At 35.8% G+C, this 13834-nt stretch overlaps 2 protein-coding genes across 2 annotated transcripts in view; both read right to left on the reverse strand.

Annotated features, from left to right (window-relative positions):
• LOC123667002 overlaps window positions 1-4914 on the reverse strand; it is a 37361-nt gene extending 32447 nt beyond the window's left edge. The window contains exon 1 of the mRNA XM_045601010.1: window positions 3936-4914. Within this exon, the coding sequence (XP_045456966.1) occupies window positions 3936-4914 (979 nt within the window). The remainder of the gene's footprint in view (window positions 1-3935) is intronic.
• LOC123667003 overlaps window positions 1-13834 on the reverse strand; it is a 48958-nt gene that overhangs the window by 14392 nt on the left and 20732 nt on the right. The window lies entirely within an intron of this gene.

Raw genomic sequence — 13834 nt, forward strand, 5'->3', positions numbered from 1 at the left:
CGTGGGAGGATTTTAAGAATTTTCTCGAGTCTAAATTTCGTACACTCGAACTAATCGCTCCGATTTCAACGGTAAGGGACAAACCACAAACTTCAAAGTCATTTCATGTCACAAACAGAGATCATGAAATTCATCAAACCCAGCACCCTAATACTCATATACAACCTTCATGTTCCTATTGCAAAGGGGGTCATTACATTTATAGTTGCAAAGATTTTGCGAAGCAACCAATTGAACAACAATTCGAAATTGTAAAGAAGAATCATCTTTGTTTTAACTGTCTTATACCAAATCACAACGTATACAATTGTAAACATAAAACGACATGCCGAATCTGCAGAAGAAAACATCACTCCTTATTACACCGAGTAAAAGAGACAAGCGAAGAACAAGATACTCAACCAGAACAGATAATCACAACCGCTCACTTCTCTAAACAACAACCTGGTCATGAGGTGTTATTGGCAACAGCACAAGTGGAAGTCAAGTCAAGAGATGGTGATACACACTTGCTTCGTGCTTTGATTGATCAAGGCTCAGAAGCTTCATTCGTATCTGCGAGAGTCATTGAACTACTAGGCCTGAAAAGGATTAGTATCAACGGTGAAGTTTCTGGAGTAGGAGAAGAAACCCGAATACCTATAAAACACTTAACTTACCTGTCAGTTGCATCGCGATTTAACAGTAGTGAAGTCATAACAGTGAAGGCGTATGTGCTGAAAGCCATATCGACGAGATTACCTTCGAAGAACATCTTGATGAACTGGCAAGAGCTGCAAAAAATAAATTTGGCAGATCCGAACTACTATAAACCAGGAAGTATAGACATTTTACTGGGCGCTGAAGTCTTTAGTAAAATTATAGAAGATGGTTTAATTAAAATGCCTGATGGAATAGTAGCTCAAAAAACGTGTTTAGGATGGATATTATCGGGACAAAGAGAAAAAGAGTTTATGAAGAATCAACACAACGTAATCACATTACATATAAGAAGCATGGTTACAGAAGATAATAACATATTAAAGAAGTTCTGGGAAATAGATAATGAATTATACAAGAAGAAGAAGATACAAATGAGGAAGAGAAGTGTGAAGAGATTTACAAAAATACAACTAAAAGAGATGAATACGGAAGGTATATTGTACATTTGCCACTGAAACAAAGCATAGAAGATACAGTCCAGTTATGTGAAGATACAATACAAGGAGCTATAAATAGATTCAAACAATTAGAAAGGAAATTTCAAGGAAATGAGAGATTAAAAGAAGAATACTTAAAGGTTATAAGAGAATATATAGGAATGGGTCACATGATAAGATCAGAAACAACAGACAAAAATTTTATATACTTACCTCATCACGCTGTAATCCGCGAAGACAAAGACACTACTAAGGTTAGAGTAGTATACGATGCATCAGCAAGTGGCTCTAATGGGAAATCCTTAAACGATGCCATGATGGTAGGTCCTGTATTACAACCTGATCTTCGAAGTCTGATAACCACTTGGCGTACATACAAAATTTGTGTAGTAGGAGATATAGTGAAGATGTATAGAATGATAAATATAACAGGAGTACATACAAATTTACAACGAATCGTCTGGAGAGACAGCCCTGATAAAGATCTCGAAAGCTATAATCTAACAACTGTCACTTTTGGCACTGCAGCAGCTCCATATTTAGCTGTCCGAACGTTACATCAACTAGCTGACGATGAAGCCCAGGAATATCCACACTCTGCACCTGTAATCAAAAGGTCTTTTTATATGGATGATTTAATGACGGTGAAGAAAAAACTAAGAAAAATTGTGAAGAAATTAGAATGATATTAAGGAAAGGAGGATTTATTATGCAAAAGTGGTGTAGTAATTCTGAGGAAGTTTTAAGATATTTACAAGGAGGAGAGAAAAAAATAAATGATACAGTGGAGATAAAACTAGATAAAGTTATTAAAATTCTTGGATTAACATGGGATAGGAAAGAAGATATATTTAAAATTACTGTGAACTTACCTGAGATGATACATCCTGTGACGAAGAGATCCATTCTATCAGATGTCGCCAGATTATTTGATCCGTTTGGATGGTTATCGCCAGTTGTCATAACTGCTAAAATTTGGATTCAAAAATTGTGGCTCTGTAACTTGGGATGGGATGACGAGCTACCGTTATATATGTGTGATGACTGGATAAGATATAGAGAAGAGCTGACACATTTGCAAAACATACAGATACTACGATGGTTAAAAACAACTAAAAATAATTTTAATATGGTAGAATTGCATGGTTTTGCAGATGCATCTACTCAAGCATATGCTGCTGTCACTTACCTTAAAATTGTGGACGGTGATGAAGTACATACAATGATTCTCGCGTCTCGTACTAAGGTTGCGCCGTTAAAGCAGCTGTCAGTACCTAGACTAGAATTGTGTGCCGCAGCTTTATTGGCTGAACTCATGTATGATCTTGCAGAGTTACTAAAAATAAATAAAGATAACACATTTGCCTGGACGGATTCTATGGTGGTACTATCATGGTTACAAGCTCAGCCTAGTCGTTGGCGAACTTTTGTTGCTAACAGAGTATCAGATATATTAAGAGTGCTAGACAATGATCGTTGGAGACACATTAAGTCTACTGATAATCCAGCTGATATTGCAACTAGAGGTCTAAGAGCATACGAACTTGAGAATTACAACATTTGGTGGTCTGGACCGGAATGGCTTAAGAAAAATAAAAAATTCATGGAAAGGAGAGATGACATTCCACAGACGGAACTAGAAATGAAGGGATGCTTACACACAAAGATAGAAGATGAAGAAAAACCCATCTGGGAACGATTTTCGAGTTTGTCTAGGAGATATCCATACTTTGGTACCATGATAAGGAAACCAGGATCTGATGATGGGATCCCAGAGAAATCGAGGGAAACTTTCAAAAATCGTAAGGGTGACTAGTAAATTTAATCATGTTTTCATTAAGTACTATAAAACACTACTATTTAATAAAGATCTGGAGTCGATCTGATGCTGGAGAAGAAAGATAGTCGAGGGAACTCTTCAACAATTTATATCAATTACCTGGTTTTTGAACTAAATTCGTTTCTATTGATGAGAACTTTGCATCTGTATGAGTTATAAGTGCCATTACAGTCTGATGATGGAGACAAAAGATAGTCGAGGGAACTCTTTAACGACTACGATACTACAACAACCTGGCTACAATAACAAATACAAACAACACACACACACACACAACAGACAAGTACAAAAAATATTATAAGATATGTCAAAACAATAACAGAATAATAACAGTATTCAACCTAATACTCAATGAAACAAATTATGAAAGAAAACTGAATACAACTTATGAGTAGATACTAGAGTAGTTATTGTTTTACTTGGCACCGACTTCAAAATTATAAAATATTTATTTAATCATTTCTGATTAATTAATCAAAATACGAATTACTTTGTACTAAGTCAATTTATTTTTCACTTTTTAGTTTCCTTTTTGAAGTCGGTTTTTTTTTGTTAAAAATTATTTTATTTGTCGTGTATATTTGCTAATTTATTCATTATTTTAACCAGACAAATTGTACCTAATGTTGTGTACACCTGTAATGGTAACTGTACTCGGACTAGACAATAGTGTAAAAATAATTGTTAATGACTATACAGTATGTCGCTGGTATCAAATAAATTGATAAATAAACTCCCAATACAAACTTGTTATTTCAAGTTTGCGAAGTTGCATTTGTTGCAGCAGGCACAAATTATAGATGTGCAGAATTAAGTGATTATCAGGTGTTTATGATAATTACCAGGATCGACTGCCGTGTATCCAGAGGATCAGAGAGAAACAATAAACACTAAAAACAAGAATTAGTACAGTATATGAAAAAAAGCTTTGGTAAGACAAAGAAAAATGATCTTACCGTTAGCAGAGTTAAAGAGCTGAGATTTGACAACTTTGTTAGGCCAATATTCTTCAAATTCCGTTCCCGGTGGAAAATAGCTTTTAATGTCTGTTAAACTAATCACTGAACAAGTCTCACTGGTAAACAATTCATTCCTTATCCCTTGAACCTTACAACAGAACTTTAAGTAAGATATATCCCAACCTTTCAACTGTTCGGCCTTCAACTTTAAACTGTCCATTTCACCTTCAAAGTAAAATAATGGTACAAGCTTCTTGCCATCCCTTACTGTGTACGGCACCGCAGATTCCTTATTTATCATTATGAAACCACACTTGTCATTATTTGTTGTACCACGTAACAACTTGTTATAACAAACATCTAAGAAATTGTAGAATTCATAAGCCTCCATTAGTCTCACTACTAAATCCTTCTGCGTAAAGGGGTCACTTCCGAACTGTCCATCACAATACCTGTTGTTAATATCATTCAGTAACCGAGCTTCGATTTCTGTAATGTAGTAGCTTTGTATACAGGTAAAAGAATATAAATCCACGTGCTGGTAGTTCAGGTACTTGTTGAGAAGTTTGATCTCCACCATCCGGACCGCCACGTACTTCTCTCCGGATCGATATATGTAAGGAATGTGACATTCACCGAGCGTGTCCCAACCAAAGTGACCCTTCCAGCTAGCTTCGTCCGGCGCTGGTGTTTTCTTGTCATCGAATTTCCGTCTCGGTTCCGCCGGTTTCTGTTGCTGGGTTCCAGGTTTTACAGTGAGAAACTTCCCCATAACCATATTTTGTCCTCCAACAGCACTCAGGCCCGCGACCGCGACCGGAGCAGCCAGGATTGCTTCGGGCTGTGACCGCGCAGCGGCTACCGAAGCTGTCAGCACTTTCGCTTTATTGGCTTCAACCATCTTCGCGGCCAGCTCCCTGATCTCGGCTTCATCAGGTTGCTCGGCTTTTATCTTGACATTCGTTGACTCCGTCATTTTGACGTGAAAAATGTTTATAAGCAAATATTAAGCACTATAATTTTCTATAACTATTAAGTTTCATATCACTTAAGAAGTCAAGACGTCTCCCACCTGGCGCCTACATCGTGCGGCGGCACACTTTCAAGTAAACATTGGAGCCGACGTTTACATTTTCACAACAACCGTATCGTAATATGAATGAATTTAGAATTAATGGCTTTCACTAGTGCCGAATAGCACAGATGATTTCGCCAATGTCACGTAAGATGGAGAAGACACGACGGAGATTGGTCGGTGAATTAGAGGTAGCAACCTCAGTAGAATTTTGAAGACTGCCAAAATAGTAGGTATTATATATCAAACTATGAACCTAAAACAACACAAGCACTAAATATACTATATACATAAACAAGAATATTTTAATAATTTATTTACATCTACACTATAAACAATTAAATAATAGAACAATCACCTAATTTATTTACAATTTAATTCTATTACGTTTGATATATCTACACAAGAATGTACAATGAGGACTAAATACAAGCATCAATAAGCAAACAATATTTACAGGACGGGGGATTTCAGGGGGAAGGACATCATAAATAGGGTGAAGGAGTTTGGGACAGTTGAAAAGGATATGGGATGCTGAACCTTCGTCGAGGCCACATTCGCACAGTGAGTGATCACGCACCCTAATTTTTGCTAAATGCACTGGAGTACATGAGTGACCAAGGCGCAAGCGACAAATTGTTGATGTTACCCAGCGGTCGGCATGTCTATGAAGAAAAAACCAAGGGCGCCTTGGAATATTAGGCTGAATGGCAGAGTAGTGTTTTCCCTTAACCGATGTTGACTCAACCCATGATGAAGTCCAGGATTTGTCCAGATGAGTTTTCGCCAACGATCGCAGGTCTTGACTTGAGTTACAAAAATATTCTAATGAGCCAAGTTGAACCGCTGACTTGGCACAAGAGTCTGCAGTCTCATTACCTGGAATACCAGAATGGCCAGGGATCCATACCAGTAAAACTTCTAAGCCTTTATGATAGCATGAGAGTAAAGCCTCCCTTATCTTTAAAACGATAGAAATTCTTAATTTACTACGAAACGGGTTAGCTTTAATCGCTAACAGGCAACTTAGTGAGTCACTAAAAATTACAGATTTTGGAATATTATGAGAAAGTGTAAATAAAATTGCCTCCAACAGTGCCACAGCTTCTCCTGTGAATACTGACGAATGAGGAGGACATTTGAATTGTAGGACAATTTTATATTTAGGAATCCAGCAGGCAGCACCAACACAACTATCTGGGGAGAGCTTTGATGCATCTGTATAGATGTGAAGATAGTCTGACCAATTTTGATACGTCTTTTCTTGAAACTTTGTTTTTGTATCAGATGCACCTTTAACTAGACCAAGATCTGTGATGACGGGAGGGGGATATACTAAAGCTTGATAGGAAGTATTAAAAATAGGGTTAGAGGGATAAGATGCTAGAGGATGGGGTAATCTGGTGAATTTAAGAAAGCTGTCTAATAGGCGGGATGGGAGGGTTCTCATACTATTGGAGCAAAGAAGGGAAAGCTCGTTTAGTCGAGACCATAAGGGATGGGAAGAAATTTGGAGAGTTTTAATGACATAACGATCGCACAGATATTTCCTTCTGAGATGTAAAGGAGGGTCAACGCACTCTACTTGTAAGGCATTTGTTGGTGTAGATTTCATTGCACCAACAATAATTCTTAGACATTTATATTGAATTCTATTTAACTTTTCTGAGTCACTCTTGTTAAAGGGGTTTTTTTTTTTTTTTTTTTTTTTTTTTATGTCACTAGGTCAACAAACAAGCGTACGGCTCACCTGATGGTAAGCGATTACCGTAGCTTATAGACGCCTGCAAAACCAGAAGCATCGCAAGCGCGTTGCCGACCCAATCCCCGATCCCCCCAGGAGCTCTGGTCACCTTACTCACCAACAGGAACACAATACTGCTTGAAAACAGTATTATTTTGCTGTGATCTTCTGTAAGGTCGAGGTACTACCCCAGTCGGGCTGCTCCATATTTTGAGCAGGAAATTCCTGCTGTGCCCTACCTCAGTTATAAAGATAAAAGGTCAGTTATAAAGATATAAGGTCTAAGATAAATGTTCCATAATCTAGATGACTTCGTACTATTGCATTGTAAATTAATTTTAAAGTGTAAGGGTGGGCACCCCACCAAACACCTGATACTGCTCTAAGGGAATTAATGTTTCTTTCGCATTTTTTAATAATGTAGTCTACATGAGAAAATCCGCTCAGTCTGAAATCGAGAACAATGCCTAAGAATTTGACCTTATCCGTGAAGTGAATGCTTTGACCCCTAATATACAAATCAAAGGACGGGATATTCCTCTTTTTTGTGAACACAACTCCGTGGCTTTTAGGGACGGAAAGGGATAAGCCATGGTTTGAAAGCCACTGGTCAAGATAGTGCAAAGCAGAATTTAGCCGAAAAGTAGTATCATCCTGGGAATTTGATCTACGATACAGGACAATATCGTCCGCGTATTGAAGGATATTACAAAAACTATTAACAGACAGTTCAAGATCGTGAGTGTAAATGCAACCGTATCGTAATAACAATAACATTTAACACTTCAACTTCAGTCTTCACAATTTGACAGACATAGAGACCATAGAGTAGAATAAATATTACAAGGAATTGACAGATTAGAGAAAGAGATACCCTACTCCCTAGCGTACGAACAGGTTAATAAAAATATATATATATATATATATATATATATATACTAGCTGTGCCCGCGGCTTCGCCCGCGTAGAAATCAGTGTGTCACAAAGTTTTCCCGGCAAACTTCCAGTGAAACTATTATCGAAATCGGCTTAGCCGTTCCGTAAACCTTCCTCTTGAAGCCCTCTCTCCATTGGTGAAATCGCATGAAAATCCGTTCAGTAGATTTTGAAGGAATCTTTCACATATACTTTTGGGGACTTTGTTTTATAATACACTAACTGTCGCCTGCGACTACGTCCGCGTGGTTATGAAGATATGCATTACTATTAAGATGTTTAACGCAAATTATTTTTTTTATTTCAGTCACTTGAAATGCTTATCAAACTGAGTAACTTTTTAAAGGCACAATTTAGTATAATTTAATAGTTATTTTTATAAAACCTCTCTATACACCACATTTTTAGTTTTATTTTGAGGCTGTATATGTTTCATACAAACTATCAGCCCCAATTAAACCCCCTTTGCGGTGGAATATCGTAAAATCCGTTCTTAGCGGACGTTTGCTAACTATAATCTACCTCCCTGCCTCATCTTTGTCCATCCTGGATGGATGGACCATCCAGCGGTTATTAAGTTCTCGTGATGAGTGAGTCAGTGACCTTTCTCTTTTATATATATAGATTATGATACATTATTTGGACACCTTCTCGCTATCTATAGAGCATACACTTTAAATTTCTTTTACTCCTAAAACATAGGACTTTCATACAAACTTCCAAGCCCCCGTTTTACCCCCTTAGGGGTCGAGTTTCGTAAAATCCGTTCTTAGCGGATGTCTACGTCCTATAAGGAGCCTACCTGCCAAATTTCAAGTTTATAGGTGTTATAGTTTCGGAGATTTCGTGATCAGTGAGTCAACCTACCATCCCCCGTTTTAACCCCAAAAAGGGGTTGATTTCTAAAGATACATTATTTGGACACCTTTTCATCATCTATAGAGCATACCTTTTAAATTTCAAATATTTTACTTCTAAAACATAGGACTTTCATACAAACTTCCAACCCCCCGTTTTACCCCTTTAGGGGTCGAGTTTCGTAAAATTCGTTCTTAACGGATGTCTACGCTCTATAAGAAGCCTTTCTGCCAAATTTCAAGTTTGTAGGTGTTATAGTTTCAGAGATTTCGTGATCAGTGAGTCAACCTACCATCCCCCGTTTTAACCCCAAAAAGGGGTTGATTTCTAAAGATACATTATTTGGACACCTTTTCATCATCTATAGAGCATACATTTTAAATTTCAGGTCTCTTACTTCAAAAACATAGGACTTTCATACAAACTTCCAACCCCCGTTTTACGTTTTTTTTAGGGGTCGATTTTCGTAAAATTCGGTCTTAGCGGATGTTTACGCCCTATAAGGAGCTTTCCTGCCAAATTTCAAGTTTGTAGGTGTTATAGTTTCGGAGATTTCGTGATCAGTGAGTCAACGTACCATCCCCCGTTTCAACCCCAAAAAGGGGTTAATTTCTAAAGATACATTATTTGGACACTTTCTCACCATCTATAGAGCATATATTTTAAATTTGAGGTCTCTTACTTCAAAAACATAGGACTTTCATACAAACTTCCAACCCCCGTTTTACCCCCTTAGGGGTCGAGTTTCGTAAAATCCGTTCTTAGCGGATGTCTACGTCCTATAAGGAGCCTACCTGTCAAATTTCAAGTTTGTAGGTGTTATAGTTTCGGAGATTTCGTGATGAGTGAGTGACCTTTCGCTTTTATATATATTATAGATATATATATATATATATATATATATATATATATATATATATATATTAAAAACACTATATGACAATATTACGAAAAATGGGTTGAATGATCTCAGAAAAAATATTTTTTCTTTTCGACGCTGCGATTTAGGATACATGAAACCCTGTGTTCACGAGGGAAATGCTCAATACCGTTGTATACAAGTTGTATAGTCTCGTGGGGAGTGCGCACTCACTATGTATAGTCTCCTGACAGGGGTCACTGGGTACCGAAGAATTTTAGCGTTGAGCGTAACGCTACAAAGAGCGTAACGCTACAAAGAGCGTAACGCTACAAAGAGCGTAACGCTACAAAGAGCGTAACGCTACAAAGAGCGTAAAGCTACAAAGAGCGTAACGCTACAAAGAGCGTAACGCTACAAAGAGCGTAACGCTACAATGAGCTTAACTCTCTACAATGACTCATACTTTTCCGTGCATACCACCATGTCATCGATTTATTAGACGTTGTCACGTCAATAATTTTAGTCTTAGCGTCATGTCGCACCTTAAAAGTATAATTGTGTTTGCTCGCAAACGAAAAAAAAACCGACTTCAATTACATCGACGAGTAATACAACGTAGATCGACGAAAAAATAGTCGCGCGTTATCAAAGATTACTCAAAAATTAGTTATCAGATCTCAATAAAATTTATATGTGACCACATGACAAACATAAGCTTTCGATTAAATTAAAAATGATTAAAATCGGTACACCCACTAAAAAGTTATTGCGGATTTTCAAGAAGTTCCCTCGATTTCTCTGGGATCTCATCATCAGATCCTGGTTTCCTTATCATGGTACTAAACTAGGGATATCTCCTTTCCAACAAAAAAAAAAAAACTATCAAAATCGGTACATCCAGTAAAAAGTTATTGCGGACTTTCAAGAGTTTCCCTCGATTTCTCTGGAATCCCATCATCAAATCCTGGTTTCCTTATCATGGTACTAAATTTGGGATATCTCCTTTCCAACAAAAAAAGAATTATCAAAATCGGTATATCCAGTAGAAAGTTATGCGGTATAATACAACGTAGGTCGACGAAAAAAGCGTCAAGTAAAAACGCATTATTAGTTAAAACTCGAAAAGTAGTTGTTAGATCTCAAATAAATTTAAATGGGACCAATTGACACACACCACCTTTCGAGTAAAACAAAAATTCGAACAAAAATTGTTGAAATCGGTCCACGCGGTCAAAAGTTCTGATGTAACATACATAAAAAAAAAAAAATACCGTCGAATTGAGAACCTCCTCCTTTTTTGGAAGTCGGTTAAAAACCGTTATTAAACGAAATTATGAAATTTTATAGGAGCGCCAATATTTGAAAAAAAGTCATTGTTTTTTCTGAATAAAATCTGAGTTCAGGATTCTTTAAGACGTTTAATGAGATTCTATGACAGATATCTGTTTACATTATGGCATGTGATTTAAAAAAGTATTTTTTTATTTATTTATTTACAGCATTGTTTATTTTGATTCTATTTGATATTATAGTAACATTACCATTAATTTTATTTGATTACGAGCTGCGTGACTTCGTCCGCGTGGAATTTAACAAAAAAGTTATTGTTCAGTTCGCAGAGTTATAAAATAAATAAATTTCTAAAATAAAAGTAGCCTAAGTTACTCCTTACTACATCAGCTATCTGCAAGTGAAAGTCCCGTCAAAATTGGTCCAGCCATTTTAGAGATTAGCCGGAACAAACAGATAGACAAGACAAGACAGAAAAAATTGTAATAAAATGTTATTATGGAATATATACCGTGTATACATCCATATGAATTTAGTAAAAAGCGGTTATTTTAATATTGCAAACAGACACTCCAATTTTATTTATTTGTACAGATTATGGTAGGTATATACAGGTGCCTCTATCTCACCCTAACGCTAGTTCATTAATCATTAACTCTAGTTGTCACTTTCCGAACAACTGGCGCGGCTATCATAACCATTGTGTAGAATACAAAAGATTCAGGTAGGAACATAGGAAGTGTCTTTTTATCTCTTTTCAAAGTCGTACTCCCATTAAATATATTACCTAAACAGTTACAGTGAGGTAACTTTGAAAGTCCCTAAATTCTTGTGAAATATAAAGAACTTTTGCAAATGAAAATAATGTAAAGTGAGAATTGTGATGCGCTGTAATGAAACGGAAGTATCTCTTTCCTTTTTTAATTTCATATCTTACTTTAATAATTCTTAGCGCTGTTTTTAAAATCTTTCTACTTCTACTATGGCACCACCTCAATTTGCTTTTTCCGATGGACACTTTAATACATTTAGATGGTTCTCCTTTGTTGAAGCATCAGGCTCAACTTCGCTTCAAGGCGCGATTGCTTTTTTATTTGGTAAGGCGTCAGCCGATCGGAAGTGACGGTGACCAAAAATTTTTTAGTTAATATACTGCTAGCACTGCTCATAGTAAGATCTGTCTTTTATTTAAAAAAACATTTTTTAAAAATAAAAAAACATTTTTTTTTAATTTATTCACCGAAGGGAATAGTTTTATTTATAACTCCCAAATATAAATTAATTAAAACTGTCTAAAATTATCTTCAAGGTCAGAAAAAGTACTATTTAATTTAATTTTTTTCAAGCATATTCATATTTAAGATATGTTCATGTTGTATGTGGGTGTGTTTATGTATTAAATGAACTAAAAAATAGCAGTCAACAGGGATTCCAATATACATCATTGGCTTTTTTATGATTAAGTGCAAAGTATTCTGCATACATTTCATTTTTTAACATCTTCATTTATCCATGTTATGCTCGTACTGGATTCAGACACCTTTGATGGAGTAGCTGTAAGTCAGGAAGAATCTTGTTGCAAAGGATTTTCTTTATATAAAGGTTTTTCATCATCCACGAAGTTGATCCTTTTCTTTATATTATTAGCACCAGATGTAGATGGCTTTTTTGGCAAAAGCATGAATTTATTTACAATGGAGAAGTATAAGTATACAAAACAGTAGTATTGAGAGAAGAAATAGCTGTATCTCTTGTTAGGGACTTAGTTTGCACTCTCTTGCTTCTCGTACGCACTTTGTTTATAAAATGACACTGGACTGATTTTCCTACTATTACAACAGGTTCTGTTAACATACTTTTCTCACATTTTTGAGATAATTCTGAAATAAAAAACTATTAATTAATTTATAAATTATTAGAAAATAAATTATATTAAAATATTTAGAAATTATATGATATTACTGTCTTAGTTAATTGGAATAAAACTCTGGAAGCGTAGAAATAATTTCAGTATGCTGTAGACTAAGTTTGCATACTTTTTGTACAAGCTTCGATTGCAGTAGCAGTAGGCTCATCATTGTTTATTATAGGTTGTTGAATATCTTAACATTATTTAACAAGTTCCATTCTTTGCCGTTTGACAAATACAGATATGGAAGTACCAGCATCATGCATTCTTTAAATGCGATCTGGTTGGCAATGACATTTAGAAGGCAAAACTTTATCTTTTAAAATTATTTTCCGGCTGAAACCCATTTTGTACTGGTAGTAATTTACCATGTCATTTTCCATCTGTAACAAACAAACAAGTTTGTCAGGACCTTTAAGTGTAATACTTTTTGAAATCATAAGTCTGTAGTTACAATTCGTAATTAATATTATGGAAAACAGCAGAAATATTGTACCAGTGAAGTGAGTTGCACAAGTACACAGTATGTTAAAAACATTAGTGGTATTATAACCTCAAATCAATACAAATTATTTACATTCAGAATGTAATAAATTATCAAAAATATATAAATATTATGTTCACTTACATCGAAACGGTCTTCACAGGAGAAAATATTTGTACTATTCGCTATGTAATGATCCCTCCGAGAAAGTTGCAACCACTTTCGGCGTACTTTGACATTCTTTGGAACACTTAAGAATAGTTTTTATGCAGTATTTATCGACGTATTCGTACATTTTGGAACTGCACACCATTTGTAACTTATTTTATTACATAAATCACTGTTATAATAACACTTTCGTTTTTTGTTCGCAACAAATGTATGTAAATGACAGGTGCCACAGATCAGACTACAGGCAAGTGACGTCACCGACCCCGTTGCAGCGCCATATTGTCGCCACATTGTTGTACTTTTCGTTTGATATTTTTCAGCAAATATGTACAAGAATTAAAAAAAAAAGCTATTACTGGGTTGTTTAATATCTACTTAATAAGATAAAATGGATTTTGAAAACCAGTCAAATAGCCTATTGTGACATCATTTTCTATAATTTCCATCTCCATTATATCATTTCCATCATCAAATTCAATGTCGCTTGCATCGGAATTTTCTTTGGCTGCTGGATCATTTCCAAAGTTTGCAGATTCTTCAAATATACAGATATCTTGTGTTTCAGTA

The sequence above is a fragment of the Melitaea cinxia genome, chromosome 27 (assembly GCF_905220565.1).
Source record: "Melitaea cinxia chromosome 27, ilMelCinx1.1, whole genome shotgun sequence".
NCBI lineage: Eukaryota > Metazoa > Arthropoda > Insecta > Lepidoptera > Nymphalidae > Melitaea > Melitaea cinxia.